At 23.5% G+C, this 22,348-nt stretch overlaps 4 protein-coding genes across 4 annotated transcripts; 2 read left to right on the top strand and 2 right to left on the bottom strand.

The window, feature by feature from the left end:
* Positions 1–857: 857 nt before the first annotated feature.
* On the top strand, positions 858–2,252 carry LOC112593514 (periodic tryptophan protein 1 homolog). Its single transcript, XM_025337923.1, has 2 exons — positions 858–1,489; positions 1,551–2,252. The coding sequence occupies exons 1-2, from the start codon at positions 969–971 to the stop codon at positions 2,212–2,214; spliced, it is 1,185 nt and encodes a 394-aa protein (XP_025193708.1). The 5' UTR covers positions 858–968; the 3' UTR covers positions 2,215–2,252.
* Positions 2,253–2,753: 501 nt separating this feature from the next.
* On the bottom strand, positions 2,754–5,556 carry LOC112593513 (PRKCA-binding protein). Its single transcript, XM_025337922.1, has 9 exons — positions 5,351–5,556; positions 4,826–4,957; positions 4,653–4,767; positions 4,414–4,542; positions 4,058–4,331; positions 3,831–3,964; positions 3,580–3,773; positions 3,181–3,475; positions 2,754–3,089 (listed from the first exon to the last, which is right to left on the bottom strand). The coding sequence occupies exons 2-9, from the start codon at positions 4,870–4,872 to the stop codon at positions 2,913–2,915; spliced, it is 1,365 nt and encodes a 454-aa protein (XP_025193707.1). The 5' UTR covers positions 4,873–4,957; positions 5,351–5,556; the 3' UTR covers positions 2,754–2,912.
* A 2,513-nt stretch (positions 5,557–8,069) lies between these two features.
* LOC112593771 (MMS19 nucleotide excision repair protein homolog) lies at positions 8,070–15,579 on the bottom strand. The gene is made up of 18 exons (XM_025338314.1): positions 15,354–15,579; positions 14,587–14,825; positions 14,376–14,520; positions 13,902–14,089; positions 13,671–13,826; positions 13,084–13,306; positions 12,905–13,017; positions 12,701–12,815; positions 12,058–12,351; positions 11,817–11,967; positions 11,530–11,724; positions 10,634–10,745; positions 10,071–10,239; positions 9,840–10,000; positions 9,669–9,781; positions 8,767–8,923; positions 8,336–8,581; positions 8,070–8,274 (listed from the first exon to the last, which is right to left on the bottom strand). Exons 1-18 carry the CDS (start codon positions 15,433–15,435, stop codon positions 8,161–8,163), a joined length of 2,973 nt encoding a protein of 990 aa, XP_025194099.1. The 5' UTR covers positions 15,436–15,579; the 3' UTR covers positions 8,070–8,160.
* A 256-nt stretch (positions 15,580–15,835) lies between these two features.
* Positions 15,836–20,702, top strand: LOC112593696 (ubiquitin domain-containing protein 1). Its single transcript, XM_025338208.1, has 5 exons — positions 15,836–16,024; positions 16,883–17,119; positions 19,782–19,904; positions 20,012–20,130; positions 20,463–20,702. Exons 1-5 carry the CDS (start codon positions 15,946–15,948, stop codon positions 20,607–20,609), a joined length of 705 nt encoding a protein of 234 aa, XP_025193993.1. The 5' UTR covers positions 15,836–15,945; the 3' UTR covers positions 20,610–20,702.
* Positions 20,703–22,348: the final 1,646 nt, after the last annotated feature.

Genomic DNA, 22,348 nt, shown 5'->3' with positions numbered 1-22,348 from the left:
AATCTTGAATATGGATAAGTTTTTCACAAGGAAATATTTAAAAGAACTTAGGAAGTACTAAGAAAAAAGCGATAAAATGCAAATCAGAATTTCAATACAATATTTAAAAATTTAAATAAAATGATGAGTAAATTAGGTTTAGAACTTAAACTTCCAAGAATCATGGGACGACAGGTAAATAGATGTAACATTCAAACTGACTTTTATGACAAAACAAATTACTAGAGTATCACTTTTTGTCAATTTTAGATGAGTTATTTTAAGATTTTGATGTTTGGTTTTCAACTTGTTTAATTTTAAATTTTATTTCAAACCTATATTGTTTTTAACAATAAATTGTAATGAAATTTCATAGAAAAAATATCCCACTATAATAATTCACATCACAAACTAGAATTAATTTCAATGAATATTGGAAATTAAAATTTAAAATTAATCTTTCAACATTATTAAAATCTAACATATAAATTAACAATTCAGTAAAAATACATTAATTTACAAAAACAATTTAAAATACAATATTATAATCATGGCTAAGGTTAGGTTAGGTTATTTAGCCATGATTATAAATTATAATCATCTCCAGAATTTTCAACTATTAAATCATAAAATATAAACATTATAAACCTTACTCGTCATATTCAACATTCAACAGCTCTCTAAAAACTAAAAAAAGATAAACCCGAAATCGTTGGCAAAATTGAAAATACTATCTATAATTGTGATAAAATTTTGTTCTGTAAGGAAAGATAAGAAATTAATATTGAATTGTTTATATCACGACTGAAGATAGTACTGATAGTAGATATAGAAGTGCAGTTCACATTAATCATATTCACTATCACTATATTCTGAAATTCAGTCATCACGTGTTTTATAAACTCGTTATGTTATGCGATGATAAATAATAAATAAATAATAATTTATCATTAAAGTTTTGAGTAAAAACATTATTAAACATTTAAACAATGACAAGTTTTATTCCATGTGTGAAATGGGTGAAACAAGGTGTGTCGTTACATCAAAATACGATAAAATTATCACAACAAGAATTAAAAGAACTAACAGAAATCAAACCCAAAGAAAAAGAGTTAAGCAAGAGCGATAAAAAAGACTACGGCTTAGATAATTATGACGAAGAAGAAATGGATATGTCAGGAGCTATGTCGATTAGTGGTCTGGCCGTCTATAATAATACTGATTTTAATGATTCCGATACCGATAGTGACAAACTAGATGAAATCCTCAAACCTGATGACAATCTTGTGTTAGTAGGTAATGTAAAGAAAACTGAGTGCTCACTTGAAGTCTATGTTTATAATGACAATGATAAAGATTTTTACATTCATCACGATATAATTTTGAAACATCCACCATTATGCTTGGAATGGTTTGGTTCTGTTGGGAATTTCTGTGCAATGGGATCCATGTCTGCTGTGATAGAAGTTTGGGATTTAGATTTAATTGGGTGTTTGGAACCTACATTTAGGTAACTATAACTTAACAAAAAAAAAAAAAATTAATATTAAGTATTTCATTTGTGTTTACAGATTGGGTAGAAAGAAGAAAAAAAATCCTGAGAGAAATTATGGTCATACTGATGCTATTTTAGATATAGCGTGGAATGAACACCTACCTCATATACTTGCCAGTGGTTCGGTAGATGAGACTACTTTACTTTGGGATTTAGAAACAAATGAACCTCATACAAGAATGGAAAATTTTGGAGATCATGTCCAATCACTTAAATGGCATCCATTCGAATCACAAACACTCGCAGTTGGTTCTTCAGATTTTTATGTTTATGATTGTCGTACATATGATACATATAAAAATTGGTATATTAAAGGTAAAGTAGAAAAAGTTCATTGGGATCCATCCAATGGATTTTTATGTTACATTGGTACTGATAGAGGTCAACTAATTTGCTATGATTGTCGAGCTGATAAACCATTATGGAAGTATAGAGGTCATGAGAATGAAGTCACTGGAATTTATGTCTGGGAGAAATTTATTGTTAGTTCTTCAACAGACGAAACCTTAAAGGTATGGGATAGAGAAAATAAACACTTAATTAAAATAAGAGAATTTTCTGGTGCGTTGCATAGTTTAGATGGATGTACAGATAACCCATTTTTAGTGGCTGTTGGTGGAAGTGGTACATCTAAGTTTCAACTATTTGATATTAATGATTTTAGTTTAAAGACATGTTAATTTTAATTTTTTTTAATAAAATATGATAATTTTCCATAAAATGTTGTTAATGTATTATATTAATTGCAACTTAATCTCCAAATATATTAAAAATCTATTATTTGATTGTTATACACTGAACTATAAACATAGAAGACATGTTCTCAGAAAAGCTTCTTTTGTTATCCAACTGCGCTATATTGATTTTGTTTTTTATTCAAAAAATAATAATATAGATTTATTATAATTATGAAATTAATTATTGTTTGATTTTAATGAAAAAATATCTCAGCCTTCAATAAGCAGACACTTTTCAATGCCTGAATTATGTACAATGTATGTTCCATGTTTAGAGTTAAGCATAAACTATTATTTTTAATCTGTTTAAAACTTTTTAACTATATTTTACTATTATATTTGCACAAACAAGATTAAAAAAAAAACATATCACGTAATACTAATTTTTATTTCAATAAAATTTTTACTACAGTGTTGTGAAACTACATATAGTAGAAATAATTATTAAAAAACTGATCAAACCCATCCCTAGTGATAATAATAAAAACTAGAAATTTAGTATTTCTTTTTTTATTTAATATAGATAAGCGTGATATATTAAAAGTGACTAGTACAAAGCGTATTTAAATGCATACAAATGAGTAGGAATGATTAGATTAACAGATAAAAATATAATATTTTTCTATTATATTAAAAGAAAATTATTTTAAATCTAAAAGCAATGGAGAAGATGATGTATGATTTTCATTATCAGTGTCATCTGTATCCAAACATAATTGTGATAATTCTGTCAAAGCAGAAACAGAATCATTATTTTTAAGTAATATTGGCAAATCTCTGTACACTCTTGGATTGTCAACTTGATTGTGTATACTTTCCTATAAATTAAATTAATAATCAATTTATGTATAATTGAGTAAATATATGTAATAAATTAGTTAGTTTCAATAAAACAAATATTTTTCTTACATCATTAAAATCATCTTGGTTAAGTTCACTAACTGGTTGAACAGACTTATATTGAAATGCATTACATGTCAAATCCATTTCAATAGGAAAGAGCGGTGGTTCACTAACGTTATTACCTCCAAGCATCATCCAACTTATTTCACGATTGTAACTAGCCATATGTGAAGCAATTGCATGCAATTGACCAACAACATCATGCACATGTTTATTTTCCAATAGCTCAATTTTGGCCAAAACATCTTCTCTAAGAGCAGCAAATCGTTTTCTTGCCAACTGTCGACATCTCAGTACAAGTCTATACAAAAGAACATGATTATAAATTTAATGTAAACATTTTTTAAATCAATATACTTCAGTTACTATCAATAGATACACTCAAATTAATATTATTTGCTATACCTGTATTCATAATTTCCTGTTTCAATGCGATATAAAGGTTCATCAGCTGAACAATAAGTTATCTCTTCATCATCTAACTCTTTAACTTTTAAGCAGTAAGATAAATATTCAAATTTCACATCAGCGTATTTTCGTATTGTCTGCTTAGTATCTGGAATAGCTTTATTCAGGTATGTACCAAATGACCTAGATATCTATTCCAGAACTATAAATTATAATTAAAATAACAATGTAAGCTTTTTAATATTTACAGGTTTTAGAGCTTTGATTAGCATAAGGCCTTGACGCTCCATTCGTCTGTGATATTCAGCAAAGCGTACTAAAGCTTCACTAGCTCTAGGTTGTGGTTCTCTAGCACCTATTTCTGCAAATGTATCACCAAACTCTGCAAGAAATTTATACAGATAATAATAACACAATTCATAGGTTATTAATAAAATAACTTTAATTATAAGATCCAAAAATAATTTATAAGTACCTTTAAAACATTGTGTCAAAGCATAAAATGCACGAAGTACACGTTCTGTATGATCAACCAAGTGACGATATGATTGTTCCATGTCATCCAGCTGTTGTAAACGTTTAACAAGACTATCATTAACTAATATTGCACGAGACATACCCAAAGAATCAGCAGTGGTGGCAGACATACGTTCAACTAGTCTATGTTTAACCTTTTTTAATACAATATCCAAAGTTTTACCTTGACGGGCATCAGCATGTAACTTATTATATTTTAAAATAACTCGATCCTTACATGCAAATAAATAAACATAAATTAAATATAATAAAAAGTTTAGTTTTACATGAAAAGATAAAATTATTTAAACTCACAACACTTGATTGTATCATTTGCGCTACTTGTAGCTTGGTATGTCCACGTACACATTCATTATTAATAGCTAAAAGCTCATCACCACTTTCTAGTGTACCATCTAATGCAGCTGGTGAATTGTCAGATACCTAAGACAATATGATTTACATAATGAGTATATTGGATTAATGATTAAAATTAAATACATTATAAATCACTAAATCAGTAATTGCTAGAAGTGAAGAAAAATAATTTATACCTGTATGACATATATACAAGGGCAGTGAGGTGGTCCTCCACCTATTGTTATTCCTATAAGATTGGTTGTTGGATCTTTATTAATTGTTACAACCCCAGAAGTTACTTTCATACCCCTAAACAAATCATAATTTAAAATAAAAATATCACAATTAAGTTAATATTTAAACTTACATTTTATCTTCATCAAAACATAGATCGCCATACTCATAGTCATACATTGTAACTAAGAAAATTCTTGATATGTTGAATAGTTTATTTTTTTATGCAAAGTTATAATTTAACTTATTTTATAGTATTCTGAAACTAATTAAACATGCAATAAAATAAAAATAACAATAATAATTTAATACATTATTTAGATTTAATAAATTATGAATTCATACTAACAGCTGAAAGAGGATATTATGAAAATTACAACTTTAAATATACTATATTATATAAATGTATACAATTATAGAATTATGTAATATATTAAAATATAAGATATGCATAGCTTGTATTGTGAAATCTCTAACGATACAAATCAAGAACCTAATAAAAAATTACGATTTAAATGTGAACAAATTGAGAAACAAATAATAATATCTAATATAAAACAGTAAGGACTAAAAAATTTCAGACAGTAGCGAATTTTAAACACTATAGTTAATTTTCTAAATGGACACTTAAGTTTAAATTATGTCAAATAATTATTACTTAAACGTTTTTGCAGACATAGCTACTCATTCACGAGTTTATGACTTCACGAGCCGTGACTTGTTAATTGCAATTTGCAAGTCGTTAATCATTAGCTTCCAAATTCTAACACACAACAATTTAATATTTACTTAAGTATTAAATATTAATCTAATCACAAAATACTAATGAATTAAATCATTTTAATCAAATTATCTAACATGAAATATGATAAACCAAACATTCTGCCACAGAACTATAAAAAATAAGATATACTACGTATACAGTTCGTGATAATCATTATCATATCAAAACACAGAATAAGATGATAACCCAGAATGATTAAATATTCTGTGATAATAATATACAAGCTGGCAAAGCATAGACTTTTAGAAATTTAGAATAAGCCATAAGGTCTATGTGACAAAGATGGAATACTAACTTTTGTTACATAAATATTTTCCCAGTCAACTTCTTCCAATGAGATTAATTTCTAAATTTTACCATTGTTTCTCATCACATTTTTTCCAACTTCCAGTGGATATTTTAGTTTTTCGCTAGACATTTTTTCTTTAAAATCTTTATTTTTTCAAAAAATACCTTTGATTTGATAAACTTTGTTCTATAAATTATTTGTTATTTAAACAAAACATTATGAACAAATGTTCATTTGCTCATAGAAATCTTGGAGCAAAAATTTATCATAGTACACGGAAAAAATGTGGATTGTATATTGTGATATGGTTATTGGCCAGATAATCTCAAAAGGGATGAATCACGTAATACTATTCTACTCCTCACCACAAAATAAAAAAAAAATTAACATATATAGAAAATAATAATATAAACGTTTGGTAAAAATTTCAGTATCTATATTCTATTGTTTATGTTTTGGAATTACTACAAAAAACAAAACATAAACGATTTTGTCGAATACTGGTTCTATGTAAAAATGCCTGTTTTACACTAATTTATTCTGGTTATTTTAAAAATTACTAGGAATTTCTTTTACTATTTACTCCCCCCCCACCCAAAAAAAAAGAAACAATTATATAGATCTAATTTGTTACTAACCAGAAACCAATCTCAAATTGAAAATTAAGTACTTTTATCTCCAGAACATGATGAAAGATAGAAAAAAACACATCATTGTTAAATCAATATACCTATTCATTGCTCCACTCATAATATGAAAGAAATAGTAAATATAGAAATATTATTATAATTATTTAATAATTGCATTACATTTATATTATAACAGGTTATACAGGTGATGTAGAAGTATCTGATTCATTTTCAGTTCTTCATAAATATTAATTTAAAAATCTGTAAAAAGTATTCTGGTAGTTACTAATAAAATATGAGATAAATGTGATATAAGTACATTTACATATTGTATAATATACATTTATAAATTGTTATATATTTTTATTTTTGACTTATAAATTTATAAAAGCTAGTAATATAAGATGAAATAATATTTTAGTAATTTTATTACTATTTTTTTTTTATAACAATTAATTTACACTACCTACTGTTTTACTATTAGAATAAAATTATTAACAACAATATAAATATTTAACAAATTATTCTTAAAAATATAGACTGACCAGTGACAACTGACAGTCGGCAGATGATCTCTGCTCAGAATAGTTTTTCATTGCATAGTATATAAGTACAATGATTTATGTATCCATTACAGTTACTAACTCAATGACGTAGAACACTCAATATCTTCTAGACTGCAGAGAAATTTCGGTGGCTTATTAAAATGTTATCATGCACATTTGCGTGTTTTAAATATAAATAGTGGCTTGGTGTGGCGCGTTGGCTGCTACCAGTCACGGAATGCAACTGAGAGTAAGTAACGGCCACAGCTACTAGCTTCCGAATGGGTGACCACTCGGGATCATAGTGGTTAAAAACCTTGCCACACACACACGTGTTTGCTATCAACCGTAACATTCGTAAAAATACAACTTACCGTACCAACCTTACCCCTTACCATAGTTCATAACCCCTACAAACAGCTAATGGCCCTAGTTGCCGGGCTTAAGTTCAAAAAAAAAAAAAATATATATAAATAATAAGAGGTAATTTAAACAAGGGATATACTATGTGAATAAGTCTACACTACACTTTTTTTTCTAATAGCTTCCAATAGGTATCTAAATTAATACAGCTCAATGATTACAACTATGTACATAAATAAAAAAAAATGACGACCGTTACAAATAATATATAGTATACAAACAATACAACTGAAAACATACTTACATCAGGATTAATTTAAGAATCTAGGAAATTCGAAAAACTTTTAAACATTATGAATTTATGATTAATAAAGTAATAATAATAATAGGTCTAGAAGATAAACTTAAAATTATTTGAGGGTCCATTAAGATGATATTGTTAATAATTTGTTATTAAATAAAAAATTAAATAATTTTAGACGGGGATTAGAGTGATGAGCAGTTGGAAAAAACACGAGTTTAGTTGTAAATAGCTTGATTTCCTTAATTTTTGTTTATATAATTATCTTACAATCTTTAATCTCACCACATTTTAAATTTATTAATTTATTAACATTTAAAAGTATCATACTATCATATTGTAAATCTTATATCATTTTTAAATTCATTAGAATAATGAATCTAGTTATATTTAGAGGTTATTTATTTTAAATTGTATGAAAATTTTATTTGAAAACTCATATCAATATATGACAAATAAATAAAAATATCAAACAGCAATATTAAATTTAACAAACTGAATACTATACATTTCCTGACAATATTTATAAATAAACAAAGAATTAAATGTGTTCAATGTTAATCATCATCATTCAATACATCTATAGACAACCATCGAGATTTTGTTTTGACCACTTCTTTACGAACCAATCGTTTTTTGTCATCTAAACATTTTGTCAACTCCAAAATAACCTAAAAATAATCATAATTTATAATTGAAATACAATTAATTAAAATTTTTCTGAATTAATACCTGTCTTTTTAAGGGTAAAAGATTTATTAAAGAATAGTCACAGCAATTATACAGACATTGTAAAGCTACTATTCTTATATTCATAAACTTTGAACTTTGAGATAGGTTTAGCAATTTCGGGACAAAAGATTGCAAATAATCTTCTAATACTGGAGTTTTGGATTCTAAAAGATTACGAAAAGTTTGTAACGATTGTAAGACATAATCTTGTTCAGGAGATAATAGTTGGAGTAATAGAGGTAATATCTGTAACAGTAAATTGTTTAGTAAACAAAACAAATAATTTATGTGTATAAAATTGTATCAACTAAATTATTATTTATACAATTTTAAACTAGATATTAATGTAAAGATATAATTTATTTAATAACCTTTATAGTAAGTCAATAATAATAATGTTAACAATTAATAATAATGATCTTTAAGATTACCTTAGAAAAATATGGTGAAAGTGTCACATATGTGTTACCATCCATTTGGTATAAAATACTAACGAGATAATTTTCTTTGACAGGTTCAGACATTGTATTATACCTGGATATGAGTGGTTCAATAACATAACAGAATATTCTTTGTTTATATAATAATCTAAAAAAAAAAAAAAAATAATTTAGTCAAATTTATATGTGAAAAATTGTATAGATACAATTTTTTTTTTTTTTTATAATTAAAAAAGTATTAATTGCAGAAATTTTAATTATTTTACTGTTACTTAAATTTTTATTTTTTATACACAAAGAAATTCAGAAAATATTAGGTCCAAGTTTAAGGTATTTAAAGACATTTGAAATGTTTATTTTTGATAAATTATTATAAAAATATTTATCTAGGTTAAAAATTTTGAAAATATAAAAATAGATTTTTTAAGATGTTCTTAATTTTAAAATATTTAAAATACATGAACATAATTTTTTTTTATAGGAAATTGAAGTTCAAAAATTAACAATTTTAGTTACTATGTTGTAATTAAAAAATTTATAAATTTCTTTTAAAACTTTTTTAAAAGAATAATTTTAATTTATTCATATTATTAATCTATTATCATCATTCATCATTCTATAATATGTGGGTATTGGCTAATAAATAATAAGTTAAAAACAATAATATATAATATCATGTTATAATAATTATTATTGCTATATAATATATGCAATGTTTATGAAAACAATTAATTCAATGTAATATTTTAACAATAGAAACATTTTAAATGAGTAAAAATATAAATATATTATAAGCCATTCAGAGATTGAATTTAAATTGACTCAAGAGTCACTAAATAAAAGATAATAAATACTTATACAATTACTGAAGTAAATTATACAAGAGTACTAACTTAACTGAACAATTACACTCTTTATTAAGATATCCATCATCTGTTTGTGTTAACATTTTAAAACATTGTGTCATCATCTTCCCATACAAAGGGTCTGCCAATAAATCCAATGACTAAAAATAATATATTAAGTAAACATTTATCAATTAAATAATTATATTTTTTTAATACCCAGTCAATCCATTTTAGCATTTTACCATGACCTTTAATAGATAAAGACTTAGTGATCCATGATATTTGAATTATCACATTATTGATATACAAGCTTGATAAATTTAAATAATTTTCTAAATTTAATTTTAATTTATCAATTAAGAAATCATTTTCATCACCTAAAAATAAAATAGTAAGAAATAAAACAGCTTTTTTACAATTTTTTATAATAGTTATTGATAAACATACCATCAATATATTTATTAATTAATGTTGCTGTTAACCGCGAAGCAGATAAACTACATATTGAATTATTAGAATATGTTGATAATTCAATGCAGTTTTCAATTAATAAAGTCACATTTTTCAGTTTGATATTTTTGTTTAATGAATTTAGAATACTTTCTAATAAAATAACCTGCAAAAATCAGAATTTTTAAAACATAAAATGTGATTATTATTCCAAAATTATCAGAAGTTTACTGTTCCAAATAATAAAATAAAAAGCTATGTCATTATAATATTCTAATAAACCAATTTTAATGTAATAGTAAATTAAACTGCTTAGTTTAATCTCTTTTTGCAATGATCTTAATTACTATTTTAATGATTTTATTATTCTTGTTAATAGTGATTATAAACACTAATATAATTTAGTGAAATAAAACTCATTTATAAAATACAGATAAGAAGTTAAATTAAAATTTCTTGATTTGAATAATATTTATTTCATTTTACCATATTATGAACAAATAAATAAAGGGGAACAAATTAATAATAATTTTATTTCTAAATTTAAAATCATTAAATACCATATATGAATGTATGTCTTGTTGTGTATCAGAAAGTGTTTTATAATTTATTTTTGTATCCAAAATGTCATTGAAATATTGATTGAATTGATTAAGTATTTGAAGTTGTTCACTAAAATCAAACATATACATATTGTTAATATTATTGTAACAATGCCTTTGGGTGTATTTCAATATAAACATAATCACTAATTATTGACAGGTAATTAGCCCAGACAAGTCCCCATGGTGGGGTTTAACGGTGGGCTAACAACCTGCTACTGTAAAAAATATCTTGTTAAGAGATCAAAACAAAAGCCTCAGACAGAGTTAAGATCATGAATATTGGAATCAGACAGGATTGTACCATCTGTATTTAATTTAATCAATTAACTTTAAAACAATCAGCTGTAACTATATTAGGAGCATCATTTAGGGAAAATCATTTACCCAACCATAGATTTTAAAGTAATTTTGGGCTGGCTGCCAGGTTCACATTATCGCCATTAATTTTGTTTATTAAACAATCCCTTTCATCATAATTTGATTAATAGATGAAAATTTAATAAAAAATAAATAAGTTAATGCTATACTCTTTCCAGCAAGAGAACATATCAATTCTACACATCTTCACCATAGTGGAGATAGTCTTAGTGATAAGGTGTTTTATGGAGATACACAAAAGAACTGATTTTCATTAGGTCATAATATATACATTTGCTGGACAAGGTATAATTAGTAATAATTTTTTAATGAAAATGGTAAATGATATTTGCAAATAATCTAATGTAAAAAGTAATTTAATCTTCTTACTAAATTATGTTATATGAAAGCAACAAATGATAAGCATCAACAGTCTTTATGATAACTACAATAATTCAGATTTGAAAATATTGTAAAATAATAATAAAAGTTACCTGGTATTGATCACTTTTACAATAGAATTAATAACAAAAGACACATCTTCTAAAACAATTTCGTTTCTAAATATATTGAAATCAGCACAACTCTTGATACCATTGATCCAAGTTATTAAAATATAGTTTAAGAGTCCACCTTTTAAAGCAAAATGATGTAACAAGTTGATGTTTTCAATATTTTTAACTATATCTCTGAAATAAAATATAAAAAAATAACAATAATAATATAATAATAATTTCAACAAGTTGTATAACAAATTATATTTAAATATCTAGTTATTCACCTTAAGCATTTTAAAGCTATCTCAGTTTCAGCTTGTTTTATTGACAAATTAGCACTTAGAATGTCGTTAATTAAAGTAAAAAAATATTCTTCATTTCCCAAACAACATAATGCATTTAACCATTTTGATTTTAATATAATATCATTAGATTCTAAAAACAAAAAAAAAGACAATTAACGTTATTAGCAAAAGTATTCATAAAATATTCAAATTTATTTATTATGTTTTAAAAATTACTTACGGTTGAAAATGTTTAAGTTAAATTGCACGATTTCACTATTTATTTCCTCTTTAAAATATTTTGCTGCTTCTTTAAAACAAGATAATGTCTCTTTTCTAACAGAATCTGTTATATCAGATTTGATTAACGTAATTAAAATACAGTAATAATTCTGACGTTGAGAATTAGTTAGTATTTTAGTTGATATTTTTAATGCTTTCAAAGCAGAAATTTTTATTTCTGGCAATTCATTTTGAGCATAAAGTAAAAAGTAACAACATATTTCTTCCCATCTTTTTTCCAGACCAGGTATAGCTAAAAATAAAGCCATGATTTTATTTTCAATAATTTATTTCAAAATAAGAGTTTATTTAGATATTCAAGATTGGAAATAAAACACAAACAGAAAATATTATTTAAAATAAATAAAGAAGTTGTAAGAATATAAATATAGCTGATGAAATTTAAAATAGTGAAGTAATAAAAAAATTAAACTAAGACTCTAATCAGTGACATATTTACATAAATTTGAGTAAAAATTGTATGCATATAAATAATAAATATTTTAATGGTATAATTAAAATTTAACTTATAAATGTTGTACAATAAAATAAGTATTGAAACCTTTAAAAAAAAATCATTGACATGTCATTTAGTAACTTACATGATAAATCGATATTCATTTGTAAACACATATTTGTAATTAATCCCATAGCTTCTATGATTCTTATAATTTCTGATCGTGATACATCACTTTTGTCAAGAAGAATTAAATACACCTGTATTAATTACAAATAAATTATCTATAATTATGAAGTTATATTCATCTTTTTATTTAAAAATATAAATAACTATAAATTAGGTTTACTTTATTTGCTATCTTAAGACAAGCATAGTTTGAAGTTTTTCCAACACTACAAAGAAGTTTAATTGAAGGTATAAATAGAGTTGCTTGTGTGTCCAATAAAAATCTATTAGAACCTAAAAAATAAAAAAATAAAAGAATTAAATAAAACAAATTAAAAACTAAGTTTCAGAAATACAAACTTTTAAGAATAATATCTAAGAAATTTGATAGTTGTTCTTGTTCATTATCTCCTTTAATAATAGTAAGTGAGTACAATAGTGCAGTTAAAACACTGATAGCAGCTTCTCTAATTTCATCTGCCGAATCTTCAGTATCCGCCATTATTATCATTTTTAAAATACGCCATATTTCTTCAATGTGAAATTTGATTTTTATGGGATCAAAGTTCTCACAACATAATTTCTAAAATAATAAAATGCATTAGTTTTTAATATATATATATATCAAATTTAAAAACTATTCAAGGCCTATTTATAAATAACATAATATTTATGCAAAAATATAATTTTAAATATAAATTTCACATATCAAATAATATTATACTTTATAAATTTTTAAAAATAAATTAAGAAATACATTAAGTATAATAATTAAATATATCAGAAATATTGGTAGTTAAAATTTGGTATTGAGTATTAAAATTAAAATGTATTTTTTTTTCATGTTACATCTGAAATACTATGACAAAACGTAAATAAAAAGTTCACAAAAATGATAAAGGGACTAATATTATAATTGATTATTAAAAATTGTTATAATTTTTTACCAATAAATGCAATGAATCTAATTTTGCAACTTTCAAACTAGTTTCTAATTTTTGTAAAGCCAAAGGAATACAAAAGTCTGCAAATTCTTCTACACATGTAAGACATCGAGATAAATTAGTTGCTAATTCATCTCTAGTTATTTTACTTTCTTCTGTCTGTAAAACAAAATTATAATTAAAATTTGTAATAACTTAGAAGTTATTATCATAAATAAATATTTTAATTTTTACTTCATAGAAATCTATAGGAAAGTAGCAGGCAATAACATCAAAAGTTTCCTCTGCTAAATGACCTAATGGAAAATTTCTTAAAAATTGAGGTAGTATTCTAAAGAGTAGTATTAAATTATTAGGATCTCGTTCACCATCCATTGAAGAAATAACAAAATACAAGAAATCGGGTCCCATAAAACGTAAATCTAAAAAAAAATATCCATAAATATTTTCATTTCTTATTTCTACTGATATAACAAGAACATTTCAGATTTAAATCTAAATCAATGTTATTAGAATTTACATTGTTCGGTATAATAAAATTGTATGAAAGCAATCTTGCTTATAAAATTAAATAATGTGATCAGTAGAAAAAAGTTATAAAAAATTTAAAAATTTATATACATTACAGATTTAAAAAAGTTGAAATATTGTTACAAAATGAATATTCTAAAATAGATAAGTATTAAAGTAGTAGATAATTATTATTACCATCTAGTCGATTCAAAAATATATATTGTAATATACAATAGAATGTATTTCGGTCATTTTGAAGTTGTGATTGACAATGAAAATGAGGCATGATTGTATTAAAATACCTTATAATCAGTTGTTTGCTAATATTTTTCATTTGTACCTAAATTATGTTTAAAAAATTCAAATTTAATTCTATTTAAAAAAATACAATTAATTATAGTCTTACAGTATATTCAATTCCAACCAAAACAATTGGTACAAATGAATGATGATCAATCAAACGTTCACACAAAAATTGACTTATGTAATCCAACTCTTCAGGTATAAAAAAATCCAAAGGTAATCTCTTTAAAACTGTTACAAATGCCTTAACTCCATTTAGGCGAATGTCTTTATCTGTAGAAGTCAAAATGTCTTCCAAACTCTCGACAAATTGGAGAAAAGTTAATCTTTTATTTGATATTTCTAAAAATAATAATAATGTTTAACAATTGTTTTTTTGTTTTAAATTGCTGTAATAAATTAAATTAAATATTAATTTTTAATTTAGACTTCAAAAATTATTTTTTAGATATTATCAGTTATAGTAGTATTTCAGAGTGAATACTTAAAAAAAATGTAAAGATCTTCAAATTAATATAATATTATTATTGAATAATTGTATATCTGTTGAATATTTAAAAATAATGATATACATGGGATTTAATAATAACATATAAATGTTTATACTAAACTAGAAAACTACATAAAAAAAATTTTTTTTTCATTTAAAATTAACACAATATTTAAATATTGGTAATTAATTAATTACAGTGACATTTCAAATATTAAAGTTATATTGGTTAATTTACTATTTTCTTTTAATATTAATTTTGGTAAAATATGTTTAAAATGATAATTTAATAATAACCTTATAAAGACTTACTACAATCTACAATAGTATTTATAAAACATTATTAAGTATATTTCAAATTTTAATTAATATTTTATTACCTTTGCTAACTACATCACATGTAGAATCAATACCATTCCCATTTTTTACAACATCCAAAATTTCGTTCAATACATACGTCATTTTAAAGTTTTGGAGATAAAATGTTATTATTTATTAAATGGTTTTGAGAGATTTTACCAAAAAACGTGCACGCATACTGTATTGTCTGTATTATAAAATAGTGTATTATATTTCACAATCAACAATCAACATTGCCGCCGACCGCCCGACCGATTATAACACAACTGCTTAAAAAATATAGTGATAAGCTGTTAGTTGATAAGTGCTTTACAAAACATAATATATCACCCATTCATTCATGGAGTAAGTAAAGAACATGATTTCCATGATGAAAGTATTAATTTTTATCAGGGCTTGAATGTTTGATAATTATTTGTTTTTTCATTTTCTACAAAATTTTATTGTTTTCTATTTTTTACATAATTATTATTTTACGTGTGATTTATATTTATTGAACGTTGTACATTCTACACAAATTTTATTGTTGGATATTAATATTATATTCTACGAACGCCGACTAGCTCAATTTAAATGTAAGGCTGCCATGAATCCAAGGCTTCTTCGAACAATATGGGAGGCTGTTTAGGTTTACAAAGAAATCGCAGGGGAAGGAATGCATCCTCGGACAATGGATCTCGCCCGAGTTCTGGTAGATTATTAATTATCTGTACCTGTATTGTTGTCTTGTAACATTTTGCTTGATTAAATAGGTATTAGTACAAATTGCAAATTACAATTGTTATTTATCATAAGATATATATATATATATATTATAATACATGTATATGGTTTATTTAAATAGGTAAAATGCTACAATATTCAATATACATTTTTAATGCTAATTAAAATCAAAGTACCTATGTAATTTTATGTCTTCATTGTTTTTATAACATTTTTATTTCATATTTTAAATAGGGTGTGTTCTTAGTTATCTGTCATCCTTATAAAGAAAAAATAATATTTTAATAACTACCATGATTGTTTAATTTTTGTAATCCAAATTGTATTAGTCATATGATAAGATCTGACTCCTGTTTTGGTTTCCAGTTTCTTGAAATTCTTCATAAGTTTAGAGACCAACTGCATAGGGTAATACCTTAGTTATTCTTATTATATAGTAAATACTTACAAAAAGTTGTAGTCTGATTTTTGTGCTAAAAAATGAGTAATTAAGTATTCTTGTTTTTTAGTTATCAATATTATCCATCACTATTCCAATATCATATTCATACTCCCTACAAAATAATTGCACATGATATAGGTAATTAGTAAATGTAAAAGACTGATTATAAATGTTTAGTACTAAAAATAAATTATCATTAATATTTATTATTTATTATTTTTAATTTGACTAATAGTTTTTTCATTTGTTATACTTAATTTAAATATTTTTAGAAATCATATTCCAACTTAATTCACTTTTTTCCAATTAAATCACAATTGTCTTTAAAATTATTATTAATTCATTGTTTTTAATGCAATTTTGTAAACATAATTTTTTCTGTAGGTACTAATAGAAAAAATCATCCATTATGCCATGAAACTATCCGTTGGAAATCTGATGTTCCCTTAACTGAAGGTCAGTTGAGGAGCAAACGAGATGAATTTTGGGATACAGCTCCAGCATTTGAAGGACGTAAGGAAATATGGGATGCTTTAAGAGCAGCTACTGCAGCTGCTGAAACGACTGATTTTCAATTGGCACAAGCTATATTAGATGGTGCCAACATTTCAGTTCCTAACGGTAAATAGTTTTATGATGTTTATATTTATTCAATGATATGTTTCAATTAAGTTTTTATTAAGTATCTTTAGAAAATCTTTATTAATCAATCTTGCATTTATTGACATTAAGATTATAATATTAATTATAATATAAATATTTTAAAAACAGTTAATAGTCTTATATGTGTCAAAATAAAAATCAAAATTAAACAATTGATTATTACATCTGAGTGGATTGATATAATAAACTTCATGATAAATAGATACCTAATTAATTTGTTAATAAATTTGCATTTTCCATTTATTAGAACATTACAAAATAACACTTTAAAGGATTTAAAATGGCTATTTACATTCCAACATACTAAATACTGATTGATCTAATTATGTGATATACATTTTGAAAACTAGTTTAAATTCCTTGTCTTGTCTTTTTATTATTGTATATATTTTCATATATTAAACAACTAATTAGTGACATTTTTTCAGATAAATTAATGAAAATAAGTTGTTTGTTTGGTTTTTAGTACTAATTAAAATACATAAAATGTTAAAAATGACTACTCGTTTTAAATATAGTGTCCCAGTGTTCCAATGAAGTATTTTGAAATGACTAGATATCACACAATTAAACTTAAATTATTCATTTAAAAGTTTCTAATAAAAAACAGTATTGGTCTAATAAAATAATCAAGTTAATTATTTAAATAAATAAATCTATTTTAGAACTATTTTTTTGGATTGATGATGACTATAATGTGAATTTTGAAGCTTTAAAACTATTATAAAAAAATCATTTAAAATAAAACATTGCTGCTCTAAATATTCTTTAAAAAATAAACTATTAGTGTTAAAAATAAATATTATTGCTATAAAATTAATTTATTAACTATAACGTTGAGTTTTAAATTATTTTTATTATTAATATTATACATAGTTATGTTGCTGTAATTTAATTTTTCTTGCAATAGCTAATCTGAAAATTTAATAAACTGTATTAGATAATTTATAAATTAAATATAATATTACTTAAAATAGCAAAAACAAGCACTAGCATTAATTATTTTTGTATTTTATAAGTAAAAATAATCAATATCAAAATTTAAATTACAAAAGTATAATGTAAGAATAACAAATAACCTTACAGTATTACCATACAAACTAAATATTATATAAGACTGAATATATGTAGTATCCTGAAAAATATAATATTTTTGTGTTTATTGTTATTTAAATATAAACTAATCTACATATATTGTTTATTAAAATATATAATATATTTATATTATTTCAGTTTTATTTAGAAATTTAAAAATAAATTTATTATTAATGTGTTTTTGAATAATTAAAACACTACAAGTGATTAAGGCTAAAAAAAAAGCAATATTTTTCAGTAAAGTTATAAATTACCTAACTATATAAAAAAAAAAAAAAAATGAACATTTGTTTTATATTTTTAATTTATACAAAACTTATTTATAGCTGATAAAGTTTCTTTCAAAAGTGGTAGAAAAAAAGCAAATTCAATTTTTTATTAAATATTTAAATATGTTTAAAAATAAATTTCTAAAAAGATCTTAAATTAGTGATCTATTGAGTATAATATATTAAGTATGTATTCAAGTAAGCATTGATATCAGTTAGTAAAAATTGATTAAAAATAATGATTATTAAAAGTATTATTAAATACTTTATTTTTAAATAATATCTGAATCCTCTACTATTTGCACTAGAATTACCTTAAAAAAATATAAAATCTGTTTTATCCAGTATTAATGATATAAAAACACCCAAATTAACTATTAAATCTGAAACAACCATAAAATTGTAAATGTTTAAGTACCAAATTTATGGGTATGTATTTTTATAATTGAACATAGGCGTGCGCAGACTTCTGAGTCAGGTATGGCTAAATTCAATCTGACTACCCACCCTCCCCACCACCATGGTCATACAAGAAAAAAATCATGCCTATGAGCAACCAGTATATCTCTAATCGTGCAAATATCTATGATTTTGATTTATTTTGTTATCAATTTTCCATGGCTATAATGCTTCATTACTTTTTTAGGTACCAAGTGCCCACCCTCTTATAAAAAAGGCTCAAATGGGGCTAAAGCTCAATCAGCCTTACCCGTGCGCATGCCTATGTAACTGAATAAGTGTGGAAAAAAATATATTAGTGATACTATTTTGTGTCAACTGACACAGAATTCTATTTATAATTCTGAGTATTTTAAATTTTTAAAATTTAAATAGATAAAAAATCTAATAAAGATCCTGGATAATATGTTTATTTTTAAATTTTTTATTATATCAATTCACTATAATTAGAGTTAAATGATTTATTCTTAACAATCAATTTTTGATGCTTTAATAAAACTAATAAATTTTCTTTCAATATTAAAAACTAAAAAAATTAAATGTTTAGAATAAAACCCTTATTAAATTTATAAGCTTTTTCATATATACAAAATAAATAAATTATTAGTTTATGCTAAGAAGACAACTGTCAAATATTGTAAATTATTTAGCTCATTTTTACTTCTATTGAAGTCAAAAATACATATTTTGTTAATAACTATAAATATTAAATGCTATTAAATGCATGAAGTTTTTCACATTTGTTTGTATTACATGTTTCAACATAACAATATAATATGTAATTTGTCTGTTGCAAGGATTTCTAACTGAGTGCTATGATGAGTTAGGAACAAGATATCAAGTTCCAGTATACTGTCTTTCCTATCCTATAAATATAGTGAAAGAAGGGAGTGGAAGAGATTCTCCAGTTGAACAAACAGGTAAAAATTAATTAAATTATATTCACAATCATTAAATTATTGTAAGCTATTTATAATAAACTACACTAAGCCTGTATAATTTATTTTTTTAAATTTTTATTGCATAGAATCCTCAGATGAAGGTTCTGAAATCATGTTAAAACTCCGTCTATCATCCAATTGTCAAGATATAAAAATGCCACTCATGACAAGAGATACAATAGCACAAGCTAAAAAGAAATTGCAAGTAAGTAATTTAGAGTATTCTAATTTATTTGTTTTAAGATTTAAAAATTATCTTATTATTTTAAAATACTAAGTTAAAGAATAAAAATAATGTTAGAATTCCTATTTTAGGTAGTTGGTCCTGTGATCATATCAATATTATATATTTAAAATAAAATTATTGAGTACTTAAGTATGAAATTATTTTTTTTTTTTTTTTTTTGATGTGTGATTTAAAAAAAAAAAAAAAACCAAAAACAATTTTGAATGACTTAAAATTATTTTGATTAAATGTAATAATTTAATTTTAAAATGTTCATATAAAACTTTTAGTTATTTATTTTTATTTTCTAGGCTAAACAAGGCATTGAACCTTTACATCAAAGATGGTTTTTTGGTGGTAAGCTGTTGGGTGATAAATTACATATAGATGAAGCAAGAATTCTTCCAAGTTATGTAATTCAAGTAATTATTAATCCTGAACCAACAAATGAAAGCTGAATTCTAATTGCTATCATTTTGTAATAGTTAATCATTTATAAATTTATGCTTTTTCAAATAGGAACAAATATTGATAATATATACATTTTCACTTGTTATATTTTATTGTTTATTCAACGCTTTAAAGAATTTTCAGTAAAATTTCACAATTTTTATAATTAACTTAAATTGGTTACCCTTTAATTAAATTTAAATTATTTCAATAATAAACACTTGTGAAATTTTATATGCTTACACTATCAGTTTCTTTATTATAGGTATGTTGTAAAAAATAAATTCTTGTAAAATGTAAAATATATAACATTTATCTAATCAATACAAAACTTCCTTACACAAGTAAAACTAAATCTTACTATTAAATTATCTTGGCATTATAATTTTATGATTAATAATGTTAATTTATATTTTGTATTGAATTTAAGGGTTTTATTTTACTTTCATGTATTTTTAACGATTTTTTATATTATTGATCATGGTATAGTATTTTGACAAAATATAGGTAAAAGTACAAAATTTAATGATCAAACTTAATATCTATAAGCTATAAATTACATTTCCTTATACATTTTATACTCAAGTGTTAAGATAAATTATTTAAGATAAACATTTTATTCATAACAATTGTTTATAATATTTTCTAAACTTATTTAAAATATTGTTACTAATTAATTATTATGTTTGAATTCAATGTTTTTATTTATATATTTTTTAATATTTAAAAATGCTATTTTAGTTTTTTTACTTTGTATTTTGTTTTTTTCTAGTAAATGGTATTTAATTTAATGTCAGTATATTTAATAATGTTTTAACTTATATTGTTTTTAAATATTAAAAATAACAAATAAATATATTATAATTGTGCTGAAATTTTTCATATTCAGTGCTTTAAAAATTAAGTATTATTCAAATCACGTTCTTTATTTTTAGTGAAAAGCAACATGATTATTGTTCAATTGACTAATGACTACTTAAAATTATTCTTAAACAAAATTACATTATCTACTGTAAATGGGATTAAGTATAATATTATACCTGTATTGTAATAATTTTTATATTTAAATTAAAAATATGGAAAATAAATAATCGATTTTGTTTTTATTTTTTGTTTTGTTTTTTATTTTTTTATGAATGACTAATAATCTCTTTAAATGAATAAAGTTTGTATACCGTTAAAGAAATATTAATTTAATAAAATTACATTTTGTAATTTAAACTCTTAATAATGACTTACAATTTAAATGTTTCCATTTTTTTTTCCATATTTGATCATAATCTTCTTAGTAATATATATTATATTTATAATCTGGTATTTTCCTAAAAAAATGGAAAATTAAAGCTATTTAATTTCTCTTTGAAAGGTCTACAATAAATCAGAGGTTACCAATTATCGTCCAAAATTCAAACTTAATTTTTCACCAAAACTTCTTAAAAAATGTATGAAAGCAAGGGTTTTTGGTAAATCTAAATCCACAAAATCAATCTTAATAGTATTATACTCATATTCACTCTATGTTAAATAGTCAGGACATGCAATCTACACAAATCTTAGAAAGGTCTTTAGTACGATTGGAGAAAATCGTCCAATGACATGGTTCTCACTTTTCTTATAAAATAAATTGTTCTGCATTTAACTGGGTAATTATATAAGTTTAGAAACTCTTAGTCACTGTATGCATATTTTAATACCTACAGGGAGCAATAACAGATAACAATGCTAATTGCTATACATTTATAATGAA

Source organism: Melanaphis sacchari, unplaced genomic scaffold, assembly GCF_002803265.2.
Source record: "Melanaphis sacchari strain LSU unplaced genomic scaffold, SCAv2.0 Contig20_pilon_pilon, whole genome shotgun sequence".
In the NCBI taxonomy this organism is placed as follows: domain Eukaryota; kingdom Metazoa; phylum Arthropoda; class Insecta; order Hemiptera; family Aphididae; genus Melanaphis; species Melanaphis sacchari.
The sequence above is the reverse complement of the archived record's forward strand: the minus strand, read 5'-3'. Positions and strand labels throughout refer to the sequence as shown.